This window comes from Pipra filicauda, unplaced genomic scaffold, assembly GCF_003945595.2.
Source record: "Pipra filicauda isolate LSUMZ 115617 unplaced genomic scaffold, ASM394559v2 scaffold75_size2874737_pilon, whole genome shotgun sequence".
In the NCBI taxonomy this organism is placed as follows: Eukaryota; Metazoa; Chordata; class Aves; order Passeriformes; family Pipridae; genus Pipra; species Pipra filicauda.
The window spans coordinates 702,672-719,269 of record NW_024104931.1 but is presented as its reverse complement, the minus strand read 5'-3'; the positions used below and the strand labels follow the sequence as shown (position 1 = coordinate 719,269).

Below are 16,598 nucleotides of genomic sequence, written 5' to 3'. Positions count from 1 at the left end.
GAATTCACAAAGAAGAGTCCCTGCCCTACCACCCTGGGGTGTTGTCCCAGCCTGGTCTCTGCTGCCAGGCAGGGAAAGCTGGCCGGCCATGGGGAGACAAAAGAGTGATCCTGTATGGGAAGTAAGGTGTTTGGCTCTCTGAGCCCTTCCCTGCCTGCAGCTCCCTTGCCCGCGCAGCAGTGGCTGCCGAGCGGGGATGGATCACGCGCCCGCTCGGGTGGCTTTGGCCCCGTGCCCCCCGTGGCGTGAGCTGACTCATCGGGAAGGGGGAGCACACGGGGAGGCATGTGGCTCCCGGGGCGGTTTGTTTACTGCGCCGGAAACAAGGGCGCTGTTGTTCCACGGTTGCTCAAGTGTCTGGGAGTGTGGCCCCTGCCCTGCGCCGGGGGCTGGAGCACCTTGGGGAGCAGGCCTGGCGGAGGCACCTTGCTGAGGAATGCATCTTCCTCAATAGCCTTTTGTTTGGGGTTGGGCTACCCCCCCAGCCCTGGCTGGCTCGATTCCGAAGGATGTGTGGTGCCCCGCTCCCCTCCCACTACCGTCCGTGCTCAGCTTAGCAGGGTGATGCAGGGGAGGAGGGCTCTGCTGTCACCCCAAAAGGAGCCCCATCACAGGTGCCAGGCTCTGCTGCCAAGGCATGGGGCTACAGGCTTCCTCACCACCCTTATTTGGGGCCAAGGTACAGGTGTGCAGTACAGGGGACTGGTCATCCCAACTGGGCTCAGCCCAGAGTAGCTGTAGGAGGTGGTAGGGTCTACTGTGTCTCCTGTGCAGCCCTGCGGGTGCAGGCTGCCTGAAGAAGCAGATGAGCAGGCTCAGCATTGCTCTCCAAGAAGGGGAAAAAGCAGGCTCCTGGCATAGTACTGGGGACAAAAAGCAGACACTAAACTCTGTGCACCTTTTGGTGCTACCCCCAACTCCATGCTCTCTCCTCCCAGGGGTCAGTGGCTGTGCCTCTTCACCCCTCTCCTGTGGAGCTGGTACTTGTGTTCTCACTTCAGAGGGATACAGCTGTTCGTGCCACCCTGGCTACACCTTGGACCCTAGCCGCCTCCACTGCATTGGTAGGTTGTCACCTGTTCTGCCTGCTGGGCCTCAACAGACTATTCAGTCCTTCAGGCTCTTGGGGGAAGGTTTTCTGGCAGCTCTGCTGAGCCCCTGCCCACCTGGTGCACTGCACGGCTGGCAGGGGGCTGGCAGTCAGCTGAAGGTGGTGACTGCCTGTCTTCCTTCCCTGCCTGGGCACAGATGAAGATGAGTGTCTGAAAGACTCTTGTGCTGGAAGAGGTCGCTGCATCAATAGTGTGGGCTCCTATTTCTGCCTTTGTTACTCTGGGTACACCCTGGCTGTCTCGGAGGGCAAGCAGAGCTGTAAAGGTAAGTGGTGTCCACCTGGCACAAGGCTGCCACCTCCCCAGAGCTTCTCTGTTCTCTCACGCTCTGTCATGAATGTGAACACACATATGTGTGCACACAAAAAATGCCCACCTGCACACCCTCCCTTCCCACAGCTGTCCATGGACAGCTTGATCCATGGGGATTGCCTTCTCCTGCTTGCTCAGGGACAGGACCTTGCCCATGATGATCTGGGCAGGAGTCTGTGATGCCAACTGTGATCACTGCTTTGTGGCAAGGAAGTGCTAGGGCAGATGAGGGATGGAGGAGAGTCCTGGCACTGGTCCCTTGGGTAGAGCCATATGCAGGTGGAGCAGGTCCTCACTTGCACCCAGCCTTCCTGAGGTTGGAGGGGGAAGACTCAGAGCTGTCTCCCTGTCTATTGCCAGACCGAGATGAATGTGAGCAGCCTTCTATCTGCCGAGGACAGCGATGCATCAACACTCCTGGTTCCTACCACTGCCAGTGCAAGGAGGGCTTTGCCATGAGCCCCAGAGGACAGTGTGAAGGTGAAGCTTGCTGCCCCCTGTTCCCCTGCCCCTCCAACCCACCCTCTGCATGAACACCTCTTTTCCTCATCACTCGGTGCCTCCTCCTGGAAGGGAGGTAGGACACCCCCATGTTGGTCTGCCAATTCCCCAAGGGCTGCCTGTCTTCTCCTCTGACTGCAGAAGGAACAGGCTCTCCTGGGTAGAGGGATGTGCCTGATCAAAGATTCCCCTTTTTTAATAGCTCATCTCCATCATAGAGTGGGAGGCTATTTCAGGAGGCAGTACAGGAAACAGGGCATGCACAGATTGCTGCTCCCCCCCTCCCTTCCCCTGAACGGCCTCCAGAAAGCACTTGCCTTAAGGACTTCCTGAGTTGGAGGTTGCATCCTAATCATAGTTATGAAAGGCTGTGATGAAACAGCCCTGCACAGATGTTCTCTGATCCCTTTCTCTGCCCATGCACATTCCTGGCCTTGACAACATCCTTCGGCAGTGAGTTGTGCTGCTGGCTTATGTCAGCCCTCAGGCATGGGCGTAGGATCCTGAGTGATAAGTGGGGCCATAGAAAGTGTTGCCTAAGCCCCAGCAAACTCATCTCTGCTCCAATTGGGCATCACTGTGCCCTGGAGGGGAAGTCTGGGGATCCAGCTGGAGAGGATACATTGGAGAACGCTGCACTGTTTATCTTTGGGAGCCTGAGAGGAGTGTGTTTCTTGGCAGATGTCAACGAGTGTGCAGATCACAGCTCTTGCCCCAGTGCGAGATGTGTCAATACTCTGGGATCCTACAAGTGTATCAGCTGTGGGGATGGCTACCAGCCCAGGAATGGGAGATGTATTGGTAAGAAACTTGGGCTGCCTCTGGGAAGCATCCTTGCCCCCCACAGCAGTGCTTCCTGCAAGCCTCTAAAGGAGCAGATGCACAGGCAGCACCCTTCTCCTGCAGCAGGCCAGCCTGCGTGGCCAGGGCATCATGTCCTCATGGCTTGCTTGGCAGGGAATGCAAGCACCTTCCCATACCATGTTGTCTTCTGCTGTGTCACACAGATACGGACGAGTGTCTTGTGGAGGGGACTTGTACTCATGGACGGTGTGTCAACCTGGATGGCTCCTTCCGCTGTTCCTGCTACCGGGGCTACAAGGTGGCACCTGATGGGAAAAGCTGCCAAGGTACCAGGGAGCCATGAGTTCAGACACTCTGAAGTGTCGCACAGTGCAGAGATTTCCCTAGACTCTTCCTGAGCACTTGGCTCTGCAACTGGCCACCGTGCTGGCTGGTTACCCCAACACATGTGCCCCTGGTCATGGTTGCTCTGCATCTTTTCTACTCATCTCACTCTCCCTCATGTGCTTATGCAGACATAGATGAGTGCACAGCCCAGGCTGCCTGTCCTTCTGGACTCTGCCTCAACACTAAGGGCTCCTACTCCTGCATGACTTGTGACACCGGCTATGCTGTCTCTAGAGATGGCAGCATGTGTGAAGGTATCCCTTTCCCAGGACAGAAGGGCAGGTGCTGGAGGGAATGAGAGGAGAGACATTGCCATAGCTGGGTTACTGGTGGGGCAAGAGGACTTCAGGTTTCAGGGTCCTTTTCCAGCTCTTTAGCTTCCTGTTCACCAGAGAACGTGGAGGGGTGCAAGCAGACATCACCTGGAGCAACAGGAAGGTGATTTTCCTCACACAGGAAAGGGATCGGGGGAAGGATTCATTGATAAGACTCCTGGACTATTGATGATCTAGGAGGTGCTGACAAAGGCCAGAGGAGTACAGGAGGCCTGGAAACATTGGCGGAGAGTTGTGTGTGGTTCAGTTCAACTGTGTGCCTGGGAGCATGAACCTCAAATGTAGGTCCTCAACAGAAGGAGAAACCGTGGATCCACAGCCCACGGACAGACTGTGGGCAGCCAGGTTTCATAATTTTTACCCAGCCCCTAATGTAACTTGGACATGTTTAAAAAGGAAAGCTTAGATCAAGGGCTCTGCCTGATCAAGGTATGCTGTCAGAGAGTTAACACCAGCATCGATTTGTGTTGGTTGTAGTGCTGAGACATGAGAGTGCTGCAGTCCCTGCCTTTCAGCCTGACTGCCCCAGTATAGGCAGGGAAATTCCCTCCCCGGTGGCTGCCCGTAGGGGTTGTCCTAGGCTTGAGATGGTTTGAATCGAGCAAGGGAAGGGAGAGGGCAGAGCTGGCAAAAGTATTTGTTTAAAGATTGGCCACGTGCTGAGAATTTCTCTCTAGAGCACTGCAGAGCTCTGCAGCCTGCACGTAGCTGGCAAATTGAAGATCTTGCCTTCAATGTGACTCTCAGAAGGATCCCCCTGCATGTGGGCCTCCAGTGGGGGAGGAGAAGGATGTTTTAGTCCCATTATTCTTCTCTGTTTTGGTGTCTGAGAAAGCCAGTGTTATATGAACTTATTTTCCAATTGATTTTTGGGTGCGATGGAAGAAGCATTGTTTGATGTCTTACATCTGCCCTTCCCTTTTCCCAAGACTCCACATGAGCCGCCCCATCTCAGCCACCTTGCCCCAGCCCTTTCATGAGGGCACCTTATCAGGGTTTGATACTGTTTAGGTCATACTGACCTGATGGCAGGATGGCATGTTCTTCCCTGCCTTGGCTGGTAGCCTTGTCTGTGGATTTAGGTTTCACATTTGAAAAATGATAAGGGTTTTGTAATATTTTTTTGGTAAATAAACTAGGTTTTGGTTCCTCTCCAGAAGAATTCAATAATATTTCTACTTTCAACCCTTTGAGACTGAAAAGCTGGGAATCCTGCCCTGAAGTGGTAGGGAGCAATGCTCATTCATGCTTGTGGCATGCTTAGTGCTCTGCGAAGGGGAAAAGGTCCCTCCCTGCCCCCAGGAGCTGCTTTAGCTCCTGTCAGGGGAGTAGCGTAGAGCAGGACTCCCTCCACTAGCGTGTCTTTTGGTGCCTGCGCACCAGCCCATCCTTCTGACTACCAGTGTTTTCCAATGCCTGCCCCTGCCTCATGGGCCCCAGGCAGCAGCAGTCTGCTGGCATCTCACATGAGGAAGGGAAGGTACCCCTTCCTCCTCTGCTGTGAGCAAAATCCTCAGAATGCCAGCAAGCTCTGGCCAAGGCCTGGGGGAGTTGGGTGGGAAAGGGTTTGTGGGGAGCTCTGCAGTTGGGTAAGAGCTGTTGTAGGCCCCTGGACAGCTCTGCCATGAGAAAGATGTTGTAGGCAAGTCTGGCAGGTGGGAAAGCGGAGCCTCAGAAAGTAAGGCTGGTGCTGTGTTAATTTGCTGATGATGTTTGCTCTTGTGCAGAGAGGATTTGTCAGCAACTGTGGCTCTCAGCTGGCCTCTTGGTGGTGTGGTACCCAGTGCAGAGCTCTGCTGGAGACAGACACTGGAGTTAGCAGTATCCCCGTGCTCAGAGAATCACAGAATGTCCAAGGTTGGAGGGGACCTCTCGATGTCATCTTATCCAACCCCCTGCTCAAGCAGGGCCACCAAGAGCTGGCTGCCCAGGACCATGTCCAGACGGCTTTTGAATATCTCCAAGGAGGGAGACTCCATAACCTCTTTGGGCAACCTATGGCAGTGCTCAGTCACTGTCACAGTAAGAGTGTTTCCTGATGTTCACACGGGACCTCCTGTATTTCAGTTTGTGCCCCTTGCCTCTGGTCCTGTCACTGGGCACCACTGACTTGGTGCTGGAATAATGTTTATCCTGATCCCTCTGGTGGAAAGGAGTGAATAGTCTGGGCTGACTCCTCACACCTTGGTAACAGGGAAGTCCACCCTCTTCTTACTGTAATGAGATGGTCTGAGAGGGCAGCTCAGACCCACCTTGCAGGCCAACAGCTGGGTGATGGCTTCTCTGGGTGAGGATCTTCCCCAGTCGTGGCTAGAGCTGGGGCCTCACTCTGTGCTGTGCCCTTCTACTTGGCAGATATGGATGAGTGTGAGGACCCTGCTGTTCAGTGCCTGGGGGGAGAATGCAGGAACACTCCAGGCTCCTACAAGTGCCACTGCCAGGCTGGCTTTGAGCTCATCAATGGCACTGTGTGTGAAGGTATGAACCGTGCAGCCCTCTGGGTGCAGTACCTACAGCCTCCCTGTGGATCCCCCTTCTTTCTCAGCAGGGGGGATGCCAGTGCCAGTGCAGGTGATGCCACCATGCATGGCACATCCATAAACTTGTAGTCAAATTCAGGATCACTATGGACAGAGAAGATCTCTGTCTCCATGGTGGGAAAACCAGGGGCCAGGAGCCCTTCAAGGGCTGCCCATAAGAGACTGGGAAGAGGGAATCTATGTGGCTTTGGTGAAGGATGTCCCCCAGGGTTGGATGCGTGGCCCTGACTCTGTTCCCTCTGCAGATGTGAACGAGTGCCTGAACAGTGAGATCTGCAGCCCCAATGGCGAGTGTCTCAACAGTCATGGATCCTACTTCTGCATTTGTGCTCCTGGTTTCTCAAATGTGGCTGGCGGAGTCAGCTGCCAAGGTGAGCTGGAGGATGGCAGAGACATACCTTAGGTCCTGCCCTCTGCTCCCTCCCCTGCTGTGATGTGAGATCCAGGTTGATGGTTTTGTCCTGATTTCACAGATGTGGATGAATGTGCAGACAAGTCCCGGTGCTCACAAGGCCAATGTCTGAACACAGAAGGCTCCTACAGGTGTCTGTGTGAAAATGGATTCAAACACTCGCAGGAGACTGATGACTGCGTGGGTGAGAGCTCATCGTTGGGGAGATTAGCCCCCTGGAATTTGAGGGGATGGATGCAGCCAGTGCAGGGGAGAGGGCAGTTCTGCTCCCAGCACCCAGACTTGCTGGTGACTTGTAAGGAGGACTAGTAATGGCTCAGGGCTTCTGGCCAACTGAAATTAACTCAGATGCTTCAGTGAGCAAGCAGGGTCCCCATCTGACCATCCTCATCCCCTTGCTCTCCTCCCTGCAGACGTGGATGAGTGTAAAGAATATGGGGATGCCATCTGCGGCACATGGCGGTGCCAGAACAGCCTGGGCTCCTACCATTGTATCATGGGCTGCCAGCCTGGCTTCCACTGGACCCCCTTGGGTGACTGCATTGGTGAGTACAGCCTTGGGAGTCCCGTCCCTCCCCCTGGCAGGAACAGGATGGCTGTGGGACATTTCTGCCAGAGGCGTGAGGGAGGAGGAGGAAATGTGTGGCTGGTGGAGAGGCAGATAATGCTGAGAGCTTGTTTTTTGGCTGCACTGCCTGCTTGCGTCTAGACTTCTCTCTTCCTGGCATCTGGAACAGACACCTCATTGTGCTGCTTTCCGCTCAGGGAGAGTCCTGGGCAGGTTACAGCCATTCCAAGCTTGGGTCTGAACTGCAGCTCCCCGTAAGCTGTGCTTGCTGGGGTCAGTTCCAGTCACCTGCCTGGCAGGCCTGGGTGAGCAGAAAGGCTGCTGGTGCCACTGTGCGCTAAGCTGGGAGTCTGGCTTTGGAGCCCAGGCTCCTGCATAGAGGAAAGAGCAAAGGGATTTCTGCAGTTTTTGAGGCTCCCCCTAGCTCAGGGAAGGCTGCAGCAAGGAGGAGCTGCTGCCAGCCACTGGGCTCTGGGCTGCGCCAAGACTCAGATGTAGCATGTGGAGCTGCTCCTGGGCTTGGGAGCAGTGGGCTGTAGGCATGTAGCTGCTCTGGCTGCTCCAAGGAAAACTCTTCTGTGCAGCAGTTGAAAGGGAGCAGGGCTGTAAACCTGTCCTCTGTAGGCAGAGAACCCAGTTGTGATTGTCCCACCACGCTCCCTGGCACTAGAGCGGTTGAAGAAGGACCAGGTCAAGAAGAATGGGGCAGGAGGGTTTCGTCCTTCATCTGTCTGCACTTGCCTCACACCGGTTGCACACTTGCATCTCCTGCCAATGTGAGCCTGAAGGCTCTGCGTCCCTTTATACCTCTGCAGGAAACTGTGCTGCCTTCAGTCACCCCTGCCAGCCACCTCCCATGTTTCCCATCCATTTCCCATTTCCACTTTGCTCTTGTTGCTCTATTCACATGGCCTCTTTGCAGCTCTCTATGTTGCAGGAAGCTTCTCTTTAACACACACACTCATAGCAACTCATAGCATAGTGAGTGAGTTGGGAGGCAGACCCAGTCCCTCACATCATGGGAATGCCTGCCCCGGCCCCAGATCTTGGGGTCAGAGCAGAAGGGCCTGGGTAGGGATGTCCACTGGGAGAGGTGGGGTCTGGGGCAATTCCTGCTCTCCACTCCGCTGCAGACATTGACGAGTGCGCCAACGAGACGCTGTGTGGGAGCCACGGCTTCTGCGAGAACTCAGATGGCTCCTTCCGCTGCCTCTGCGACCGTGGCTATGAGAGCTCTGGGCACTACTGCATTGGTGAGTCCGCCAGGGTCACTCTGCCAGTCAGTGAAGCAGAGCCATCAGTAAGTAGATGCCAGGCTATTGTCCCTGCTGTGTGATGGCTCCTGGACCTCAGATGGGGACTGCATCCACACTTGGAGAATCGCACACGTGGACAGGGCAGCTTATGGAGTCAAACCCCCTCCCAGTAGATCTTTGTGATTGCAAAGGAGCAGGGCTCTGAAAAAGCAAGTGGTTCCCAGTGAACGTGGAGTGAACCTTTTCTGTCCAGGTGGAAGGAGGTCCTTGGGGGATAGAGGCGCTAAAGGTGCTAGAGAGGTACTTTGATGGGTGCCTGTAGAGAACAGGCAGGGTGTATTATAAGGAAAAACATTTTCACCATGAAGACAGACAGGCAGTGGAACAGATGTCTATGATGGCTATGCAGTTGCCATCCTTGGAGGTTTTAAAGACCCAACAAGACAAAGCTCTGAGTAGCCTGGTGGGATTCCATAACTGGCCCTGCTTTGAGCTGGAGGTTGGACTAGAGGCCTCCAGTGGTCCCTTCAAACTTAGATGATCCTGTGATCCAGCGACCCACTGCAGGCTGGAGTTCAGAGCATGAAGCTCTTGTCAGGCTTGTGTTCAGCCACAATTTGAGCACAGCTCTCAGCTCATCCCTAGTAGCTTCCATCTCTCTACTGAAGGGTGATCTCATGCTGCAGACCATGCCCAGGCAGGGCTCCCACTGCCCACTGCTGCCCCTTGCTTTGCAGATGTAAATGAGTGTGAACTGATGGTCGCCGTGTGCGGAACTGCACTTTGTGAGAATGTGGAGGGATCCTTCTTGTGCCTCTGCCCCAGTGACCACGAGGAGTACAACACAGAGGCAGGGCAATGCCAGCCCCGAACTGCCATGGGTGAGTAGGCAACTAGGACAGAAGCATGGGTGACAGCTAGAGCAGGAGTGTGGTAGCCCTGGCTGGGGTGACATAAAGCTGATGGACTGACAGGGCTGTACAAGCCTCCACAGACATGGGCACACTTCTGTCTGGGGAGAGCTGAGGAGCCTGGAAGTGCGGACCTGGGAAGGCCACACTGCCAGTGGTGGATGTACTCTGGGACCGTCTAGGTGTGGGATGCTGTCTTCGGGTGCCAAGGACCCCATCCCATCCTTGCTCTGCTGTCTTCTAGAGGGCTCCGACACACACGCAGCCCACCTCTCTGACAGCGCAGAGCGCAAGCAGTGTTACTACCACATCAGCGACGTTCGCCTGTGTGACAGCGTCCTGGCCAAGAACATCACCAAGGAGGAGTGCTGCTGTACTGTGGGGGCAGCCTGGGGTGACAACTGTGAGACTTACCCCTGCCCCATCCTAGGCACAGGTAGGACTGTGGCCCCACCACAGTAGGCACGGCCAGTGCTCTGCCTGCCAGTTCCACCTTCGTCGCACTAATGAGCTGTTTCTTTGCTTTCCATCTCCCTTTGGCATCTGCCTCCTGGTCAGTGGAGTACCAAGAGATCTGCCCTCTTGGGAAGGGCTATATTCCCCAGGAAGATTTGCTCTCAGGAAAAATCTCTTTCACAGGTACTAGTGGCATTTTCTTTCATTTCTTCCAGGGGGAAGAGGGAGGGCACTGTGAAAAAGCCCTGCATGGAGATGCATTGACAGAACTATCTCCCTGGGCCTGTGGTGGTGGATGCTAACATCCTGCTACTGCTTTCCTCCATCCAGAGAAATCCCAGATTGCCAAGGTGGAAGTGCCCCTCCCTCCAGTCCTGCCTCGCTGCTGGCAGTGATTCTTTCTTGGTGCAGATCTCCCATGCCCATTATGAACCAGGGATGGGGACCATTAAGACACAACCCTTCCAGTTACTGATCTCCCAGTGGCCAGCTGGCTCAGTCTTTGACTCTTCACCTCCAGGGGTGTTGCGTTCTTGACTTTCCAGAAATGCACATGAATTTCCTTTTTGTGAAAGTATCCTATTCCACATCATTCCTCCTCCTGCTCTGCCTGTGGGTGCTTCCCCTTTGCTCCCAAGCGCGGGACCAGTGGGAGAGGTGGGGGCTTCATTTGGGGACCTGTCAGTGATCCAGGCCAAGGTGCCGTGCTGGCTTTCTGCAGGTACAGCACCCAACCCACCTTGCTTCCATGGCTGCACTCCCTGAGACACTCTTTCCCTCCCTCCATCCCTGTCTCAGACATGGACGAGTGTGAAATATTTGGCTCCGAGTTCTGCCGCAACGGACAGTGTTTGAACACAGTGCCAGGCTACAAGTGCTTCTGTCGTACAGGCTACTTCTATGACTCCAGCAGGCTTGAGTGTGTTGGTAAGATGGCCCTCAAAGAGCAGTGGGAACCACACTGTCCATGGAGGGACAGCCATGCTGCTGCACCCAGACTTGTCCCTGCTGCCCACGGTACAGGGCCAGATCTAGGTAACAGGCTTCCTGGGACCCTCCTGGGGAACAAGACTGGAGGTGGTGGGAGCCCCTGAGGTCTCTGTTTGGGCAAGGAAAGGGTCACATTGCTTATGTCTGCCAGACTGAAACATTGCTCTGTCCTTGTGTGTGGGCAGACCAGGATGAGTGTCAGAACGAAGTGTACTGCATCAATGGTGAATGTCTGAACACGGAAGGCTCCTACCACTGCTTCTGCAGCCTCCCTCTTGTGCTGGATGCCACTGGCAACCGGTGTGTGAATTTCTCCAGCAGGGCAGGTGAGCCTGATCTCCCACTGCAGCACACCTTTGCCCCACACATCCTGCCCCCATGGGTGGGTCCACCAAGAAGGACCAGTGGGTGGGAACTTGGTGTCTGGCAGGGATGTGCCAGCAGCAGCACAGTATCCAGCCAGGGCAGGGAGGGGGCAGGAGCTGGGGCACATGGTCATCCCTCTCGGGACAAGATGGGCAGGTACTCTTCTGGATGATTTTGATGGCATCCTTTGTGTTTGTCACTCACAGATGCCTTGGAGGAGTATGAAATCCACTTGGATGTCTGCTGGCAGACCGTTGCTGACTACATCTGCCAAGACCTGCTGCGTGGTGAGCAGACCACGTACACTGAGTGCTGCTGCCGGCTGGGCGAAGCCTGGGGCCAGAACTGTGCACTTTGTCCACACAGGTCCTCTGGTGAGTAGGGTGGCATGGGCAAGCATCTCCCAGCAGAGGTGGGAATGGGCTGGGCTGCCACTGGTCATGTTGTGCAGGTCTGCTGCATAAGGCTCTTTTCTGTATTGCTAAAACCAGCCCAAGGAATAGATACCCCCCCAACTTCTCCAGGGCTGAGCTGCACCAGTGAGTAGGATGTACTTGAAACTGGTTTGCAATGAGTCCAGGGTATTGGAGAGGAGAGTTCCTCTGTGCATCCCACTGCTCCTGCATAGGTTAGGAGAGGTGAGGTAGTGGCAGCCTGAAATGGGAGCATACTGGGAGCTGGGGTTCTTGCTGCTCAAGCTGCTGGCCCAGACAGGAGGTGGTCTTCTTGAAGATGGGATCCCATCAACGAACTACAGAACTGCAGTTTTGGAGGGCACTGAATGCAGGCCTGGCTCGGCTGACCCAGTATGGATGCACACTGGCCATAGCAGACCTACCTCTCTTGAGCCAGGCTGCACTGATCATTCCTTTTCTCTCACCACTTGCAGCTGATTTTGCTTTCCTATGTAATGGGGCCAGTGAAGACAGTGAGAGAGGGGCTGAGCTGCGAGAAAGACCTAGGTATGAGTATGGACCAGGCTTGGAAGACCCCCACTATGGCCTTCCCAGCCCTGATATGGGCCCCTACTACAACTACCTGGAGTCAGAGTATGGAAACCCTGATGCTGGATTCCCTCGGAGGGAACCCAACAGTGAGTTTCATGGCAGCCCTCTCCACCATGGCCCAGTGTGGTCCCCACCTCGCTACCTGCCCAGCCAAACTGGTGAGTACTGGGAGACACAGAGAAGTGCCTTCCCACCCAGCCTGTGTCCATGGGGACTGCCTGGCAGCTCCCACCCTGGCCAGGCTGCTCCAGGCTTGGAGCAAGCTCTGTTACTGGCTGTTCTGAGTCAGTCCTGGCACCACCAGCACTGTCTTGCTGCATGCCGGATGTCCCCTCTGTGGCTGGGTGGAGGGTCACCCTGCCTGACACCACCTTTCCCCTCTCCAGGCCTCTACGAGGGCTTCGAGGGGCTACAGGCAGAGGAGTGTGGGATCCTCAACGGCTGCGAGAACGGGCGCTGCGTGCGCGTCCGGGAAGGATACACCTGCGACTGCTTCGACGGCTTCCAGCTGGACATGACCCGCATGGCCTGCGTGGGTGAGTGCGACCGGGCCCCGCGTCCCCTGGCCGCGGCTGCTCCCTGGCGGTGCCAGCCGGGACAGCTGCCGGAGCTGTCCCGCTCTCCTGGCGATTCCTTCCCATACAGCTCGGGGGGACTCTTCTGGAGGTTCTTCCGGCCGCTTTCTGCTGGCAGCTAGATCAGGGCACCTCTGGGCATCACCGGGAGCAGCTGATGGCTCCGTCTTCTCATAATACTCTTGTACATCACCAGCCACTGTTACTGTGAATAATGTCCTCTGCATTCCCTACTGCCCTGGTGAAATTCCTGACTTTCCACCCTGCAGTATGAGACACGGTCTCTAAAACTTCTCTCTGCATGTCCTCTACATCCTTATGCCATGTCTCCATCCTTTTCACACTGCAACTCCCTAAGCCAGCTGAGGCCTCAGATCCTCAACAGAGCAGATGAAGACCTTCTTTTACCTTAGGCATGGCACTTACTCCAACTCCCAACATCCCTACTGCACAAAACAATGGTGCAGCTTCTTCATATAGAACCCATCATCTCTGCCACTCCTAACGCAGCTGGGCAGAATGGCTGCCTGAGCTGTTACTCCCTCTTATGCATTTAGCACTGTTTCCTTTTCCTTGGCCACAGTGCTTTGCATTTGCCTTCAGTGAATTTTGTTTGGTTGAATTTGGACTGCTTCTCTCCTTGATCAGACTGAATCTGAACCCTGCAAAGCGCTTGCAGCCTGACATCACACACATATATTTTATAAGCATGGGGATTCTTCCTTCATCTACCTTAATGACAGCATTTGAATGGAGTGGGAGTCAGGACAGACCCCTGCAGGCTGTGCTTTAAAAGACTTTTAATGTAACAGCCAGGTATTTCTAATTGTTTGGAGTGCAGCTATGTAGCTCATTGTGCAATTGCCACAGTTTAATCTAGATGATATTTTCTCAGTCTGTTTGAGTGTGTCATGTGAGAGTGTGTTGAAATCTTCACCATGGCCAAGGCACATCATATCCACTACTTCTTCCTTATCTGACAGGCCAGTTATCAGGTCAGACAAGGAAACCAGATTGACTTAACATAATCAGGCCTTAACTGATCTGCACCAGCTATTTAATGACCCTGTTATCCTTTAGAGGGTTATAACCTAGTCACTAAAAAACCTGAACTGCTTAGGGGAGTGGGGGTGAGCAGACTGTAATTCTGGATTCTCCCTTCTCTGTTGTTGAAGATAGTTACAAGATTTATCCTTCCTTGCTTCTCAAGACCTCCTTTATGCTCCTGTCAACTTTGCAAGGACTGCAGGAGCATTAAGCATATGAACTTGTGTTGCAGAAAGCCTTTACCAATATTGATATAACTGTTTTATCTATCTGAGTGTCAAACCTCTCCATCACAATGTGGCCTTTCCCTCCTTGTGCTCCTGCACCCTTGTTTAAACACTTCAAATGTGGTCTGTGCCCTGTCTGTTTTTATGATGGCTGGAACAAAGCCTGTGTTAGCTGCTCCAGCCAGCTCGGCTGGCTTTTGTTTCCCCTGTTGATAAGGACTAGACCGACATTCACCATTGTTTCCTGCTAACGTATTTATGGAGCCTTTGCATGTTGCTTTTCATGCCCTGGACTAACTAGCCCTCATTTTACTCTGGAGACTGGTTTTTTTTTCCCTTCAGTTCTGCTACTCGGTTCTTAGTCATTGCTGTGTTTTTACCTTGCTACCTGCAGCTGCTGCAGTGCCTCCCCTCTTGTTTCCCTATAGGGGCAGCTTACCCTGGCCCCACAAGGTGGGCTGCATGCCCCCACCCCTGCCTGAGTGGGCAAACTCCAGGACTTGTGCAGCCTGCTAGCACTACTCTGTTGCTTCTGGCTTCTGGGTGGCTCTGGGCTAAAGTGTCGTTTTACTTCTCCTCTTGATTCGGTGGCCAGACCAGCCTGCTCGCTCTTCCAGCTTTTGCTTCCCCCTGCTTACTGGGCTGCAGAGCACATCTCCTTTGATGTGCTGCCTAACATCTCCTCCTTGCGCTACCAAGCAAGCCCATTCTGTTCATGGCAATGTTCTGGTCCTGAGGCTTAGTGCAAGTCCATAGTGCCTTTTTAACCATTGTTTTGGCTGCATATGAAGACTGCCTTGTTCCTCAAGCTCTCTCTTGTCATGTTTCCCCTCTCCTTCTTCCTCCCATGACTGCTGTTCTTCCTCTCACCTCCCTGAAAGTTTTGCTTCTAGCATCCCTCCCTGGGGTTGCACTTCTCTTTCTTTGCCAGATGGCCCTCTCCACCTATGCTAGGTGAGACACAGTCTCTAAAACTTCTCTCTGGGTCCCTAGGGTGGCAGAGCTCTTCAGTCCTCCTGGGGTCCATTGGTTACTACTGGTTACTCTCTCTCCCTTGCTTGGCCGGCTGAACCCATCAACTGCTCCCCACTCCCTGATGATCTCTGGGGGGCTGAGACTGGACTTTGTGGTTCAGAGGGGTTGGACCTGCCTTGGTAGGTGAGGATTTGGGCTCTAGAGGTCCTGTGACTGCAAACAAGGGCTCTGGGGTGTACAGGGGTGCTTTGTCCAGCTGGTTGCCCCATCACAAGTTGGTGTATCTCAGGCAGAGTGTCCAGGTAAGTGCATTTAGCAGAGCAGACCTGTCACAGTGGAGCAGCTGCTGTAGGGCTCACATGCACACCGTAGCCTGGTGGCCGAGTGAGCCCTTTGGCACAGTTTGCAGGTTAATAAAACAAGCCACTGTTTGTGCAGCACGAAGTCCCTCTGTGTTCTGGTCCTGGAGATGATAATCGTCCTCTCAGGGCCACCATCATTTGCCTGCTCAACCTTGTTGGATTGGGAAAGGGCATTTTCCAAGGCTTTCTCCAAGATCATAGGCTATCACAACTTATCAGCAGGAAGCTGCTAACCTGGGGGTGTCACCAGCTGCAGAGCATGGTGGGGCTTTTATCTAGTGTGCATGGGGCACAGTTCACTCCTGTGCTGGAGGATGCCAAATGCTGGGGATGTCACCCTTGGAGACTGAAGGTGCTCTGTGGATATGCTGAGGGTATGGGAGGCTGGTGGGGTCACAGGGGACATCCTGGAGGTACTGGAGGGGGGGGTGGGGAACCTGTGTGGGAGGGCTGGGGGAGATGGCAGGAGTACAAGGAGATGTGGCTGTGGGCTGGGACTGCTCACTGCCACCAGCTGCTTCTCCTTGCAGACATCAACGAGTGTGAGGAGGTGGGCAGCCCTGAGCCCCTGTGCCGAGGTGGCACCTGCAAGAACACAGAGGGCTCCTACCGCTGCCAATGCTTGCCAGGCTATGTGGCCCTGGCCCGGTCACACCACTGCGTGCCCCAGACAGCCCAGAACCCAGCAGCCGCGTAGCTCTAGGAGAGCGGGGGTGAGGGTGCTCCCCTTCTGCGTGTGGCTCCAGGACCTGGGAGCACAGAGAAAGGCCCCCCAGGGCTGCGGGTGCTTCAAGGCTCTTCATTCTTTCCCCTCTGAAGTGCACAACCTCCCCACCACCTCTCTCTACTTGTCAGGGCTGAGCTCCCAGCCTCTGCACCCCCCTTTGCCCTGCCAGCCCCTGCAATTCCTGCAGCAGAGCCCACCCCAGACCCCAGCACCTGTCACATTGCCCTGTGCCACGGAGGCTCACAGGATGCCTTCCTGTGCCACACAGCCCCAGCCTCTCCCCCTCACCCTGCCAAGAAAGGGGGTTCATCTCCCTGCCACCGCTGCACTGACCTAGTGACAAGCCTCACCCACACCGTGGGTGCTGACCCCACTACTTGTGAAGCGCCCAGGCCAGAGCTTTAAGGGTGGGGGGGCACCCCAGCTTTCTAGAGCTGCTGCCTAACCTTGGGGCATGGGGGAGAGGTCTAGAAGGCCTCAGGGCCAGCTCTCCATGCAGCCCTTAGCCCCACACTTTGCCTTTGTGCCCCATGCCGGCTGGGCAGGGGGAAGGGGAGCAGGTCCACCTTCCTTTCTGTAAAGTTGTTGGTGATTCTTTTTTTTTTAACCGAGTCTGCTGGAAACTTCTCTCATGTTGTTAAATAAAACATTTATTTTGGGCCCCTGTGGCTCAAGACACTGGGGCTTGTCAGAACTGTGCTTGTCTTGCCTCTGCCAAGGGCAGGGCC

General features: G+C 54.8%; 1 protein-coding gene across 5 annotated transcripts in view; it reads left to right on the top strand.

Annotated features, from left to right (window-relative positions):
* LTBP2 (latent transforming growth factor beta binding protein 2) overlaps positions 1–16,553 on the top strand; it is a 71,384-nt gene extending 54,831 nt beyond the window's left edge. For 4 of the 5 annotated variants that reach the window (XM_027720183.2, XM_027720182.2, XM_027720181.2 and 1 more), the window contains exons 16-34: positions 939–1,064; positions 1,249–1,377; positions 1,785–1,904; positions 2,607–2,726; positions 2,933–3,055; positions 5,807–5,929; positions 6,237–6,362; positions 6,465–6,587; positions 6,817–6,948; positions 8,105–8,224; positions 8,965–9,108; positions 9,383–9,574; positions 9,697–9,777; positions 10,393–10,521; positions 10,770–10,910; positions 11,157–11,324; positions 11,840–12,115; positions 12,344–12,493; positions 15,674–16,553. In XM_027720183.2, the coding sequence (XP_027575984.2) occupies positions 939–1,064; positions 1,249–1,377; positions 1,785–1,904; positions 2,607–2,726; positions 2,933–3,055; positions 5,807–5,929; positions 6,237–6,362; positions 6,465–6,587; positions 6,817–6,948; positions 8,105–8,224; positions 8,965–9,108; positions 9,383–9,574; positions 9,697–9,777; positions 10,393–10,521; positions 10,770–10,910; positions 11,157–11,324; positions 11,840–12,115; positions 12,344–12,493; positions 15,674–15,840 (2,690 nt within the window). In that variant the 3' untranslated portion in view covers positions 15,841–16,553. The remainder of the gene's footprint in view (positions 1–938; positions 1,065–1,248; positions 1,378–1,784; positions 1,905–2,606; positions 2,727–2,932; positions 3,056–5,806; positions 5,930–6,236; positions 6,363–6,464; positions 6,588–6,816; positions 6,949–8,104; positions 8,225–8,964; positions 9,109–9,382; positions 9,575–9,696; positions 9,778–10,392; positions 10,522–10,769; positions 10,911–11,156; positions 11,325–11,839; positions 12,116–12,343; positions 12,494–15,673) is intronic. The other variant, XM_039389690.1, reaches the window with a different exon arrangement.
* The last annotated feature ends 45 nt before the right edge of the window (positions 16,554–16,598 follow it).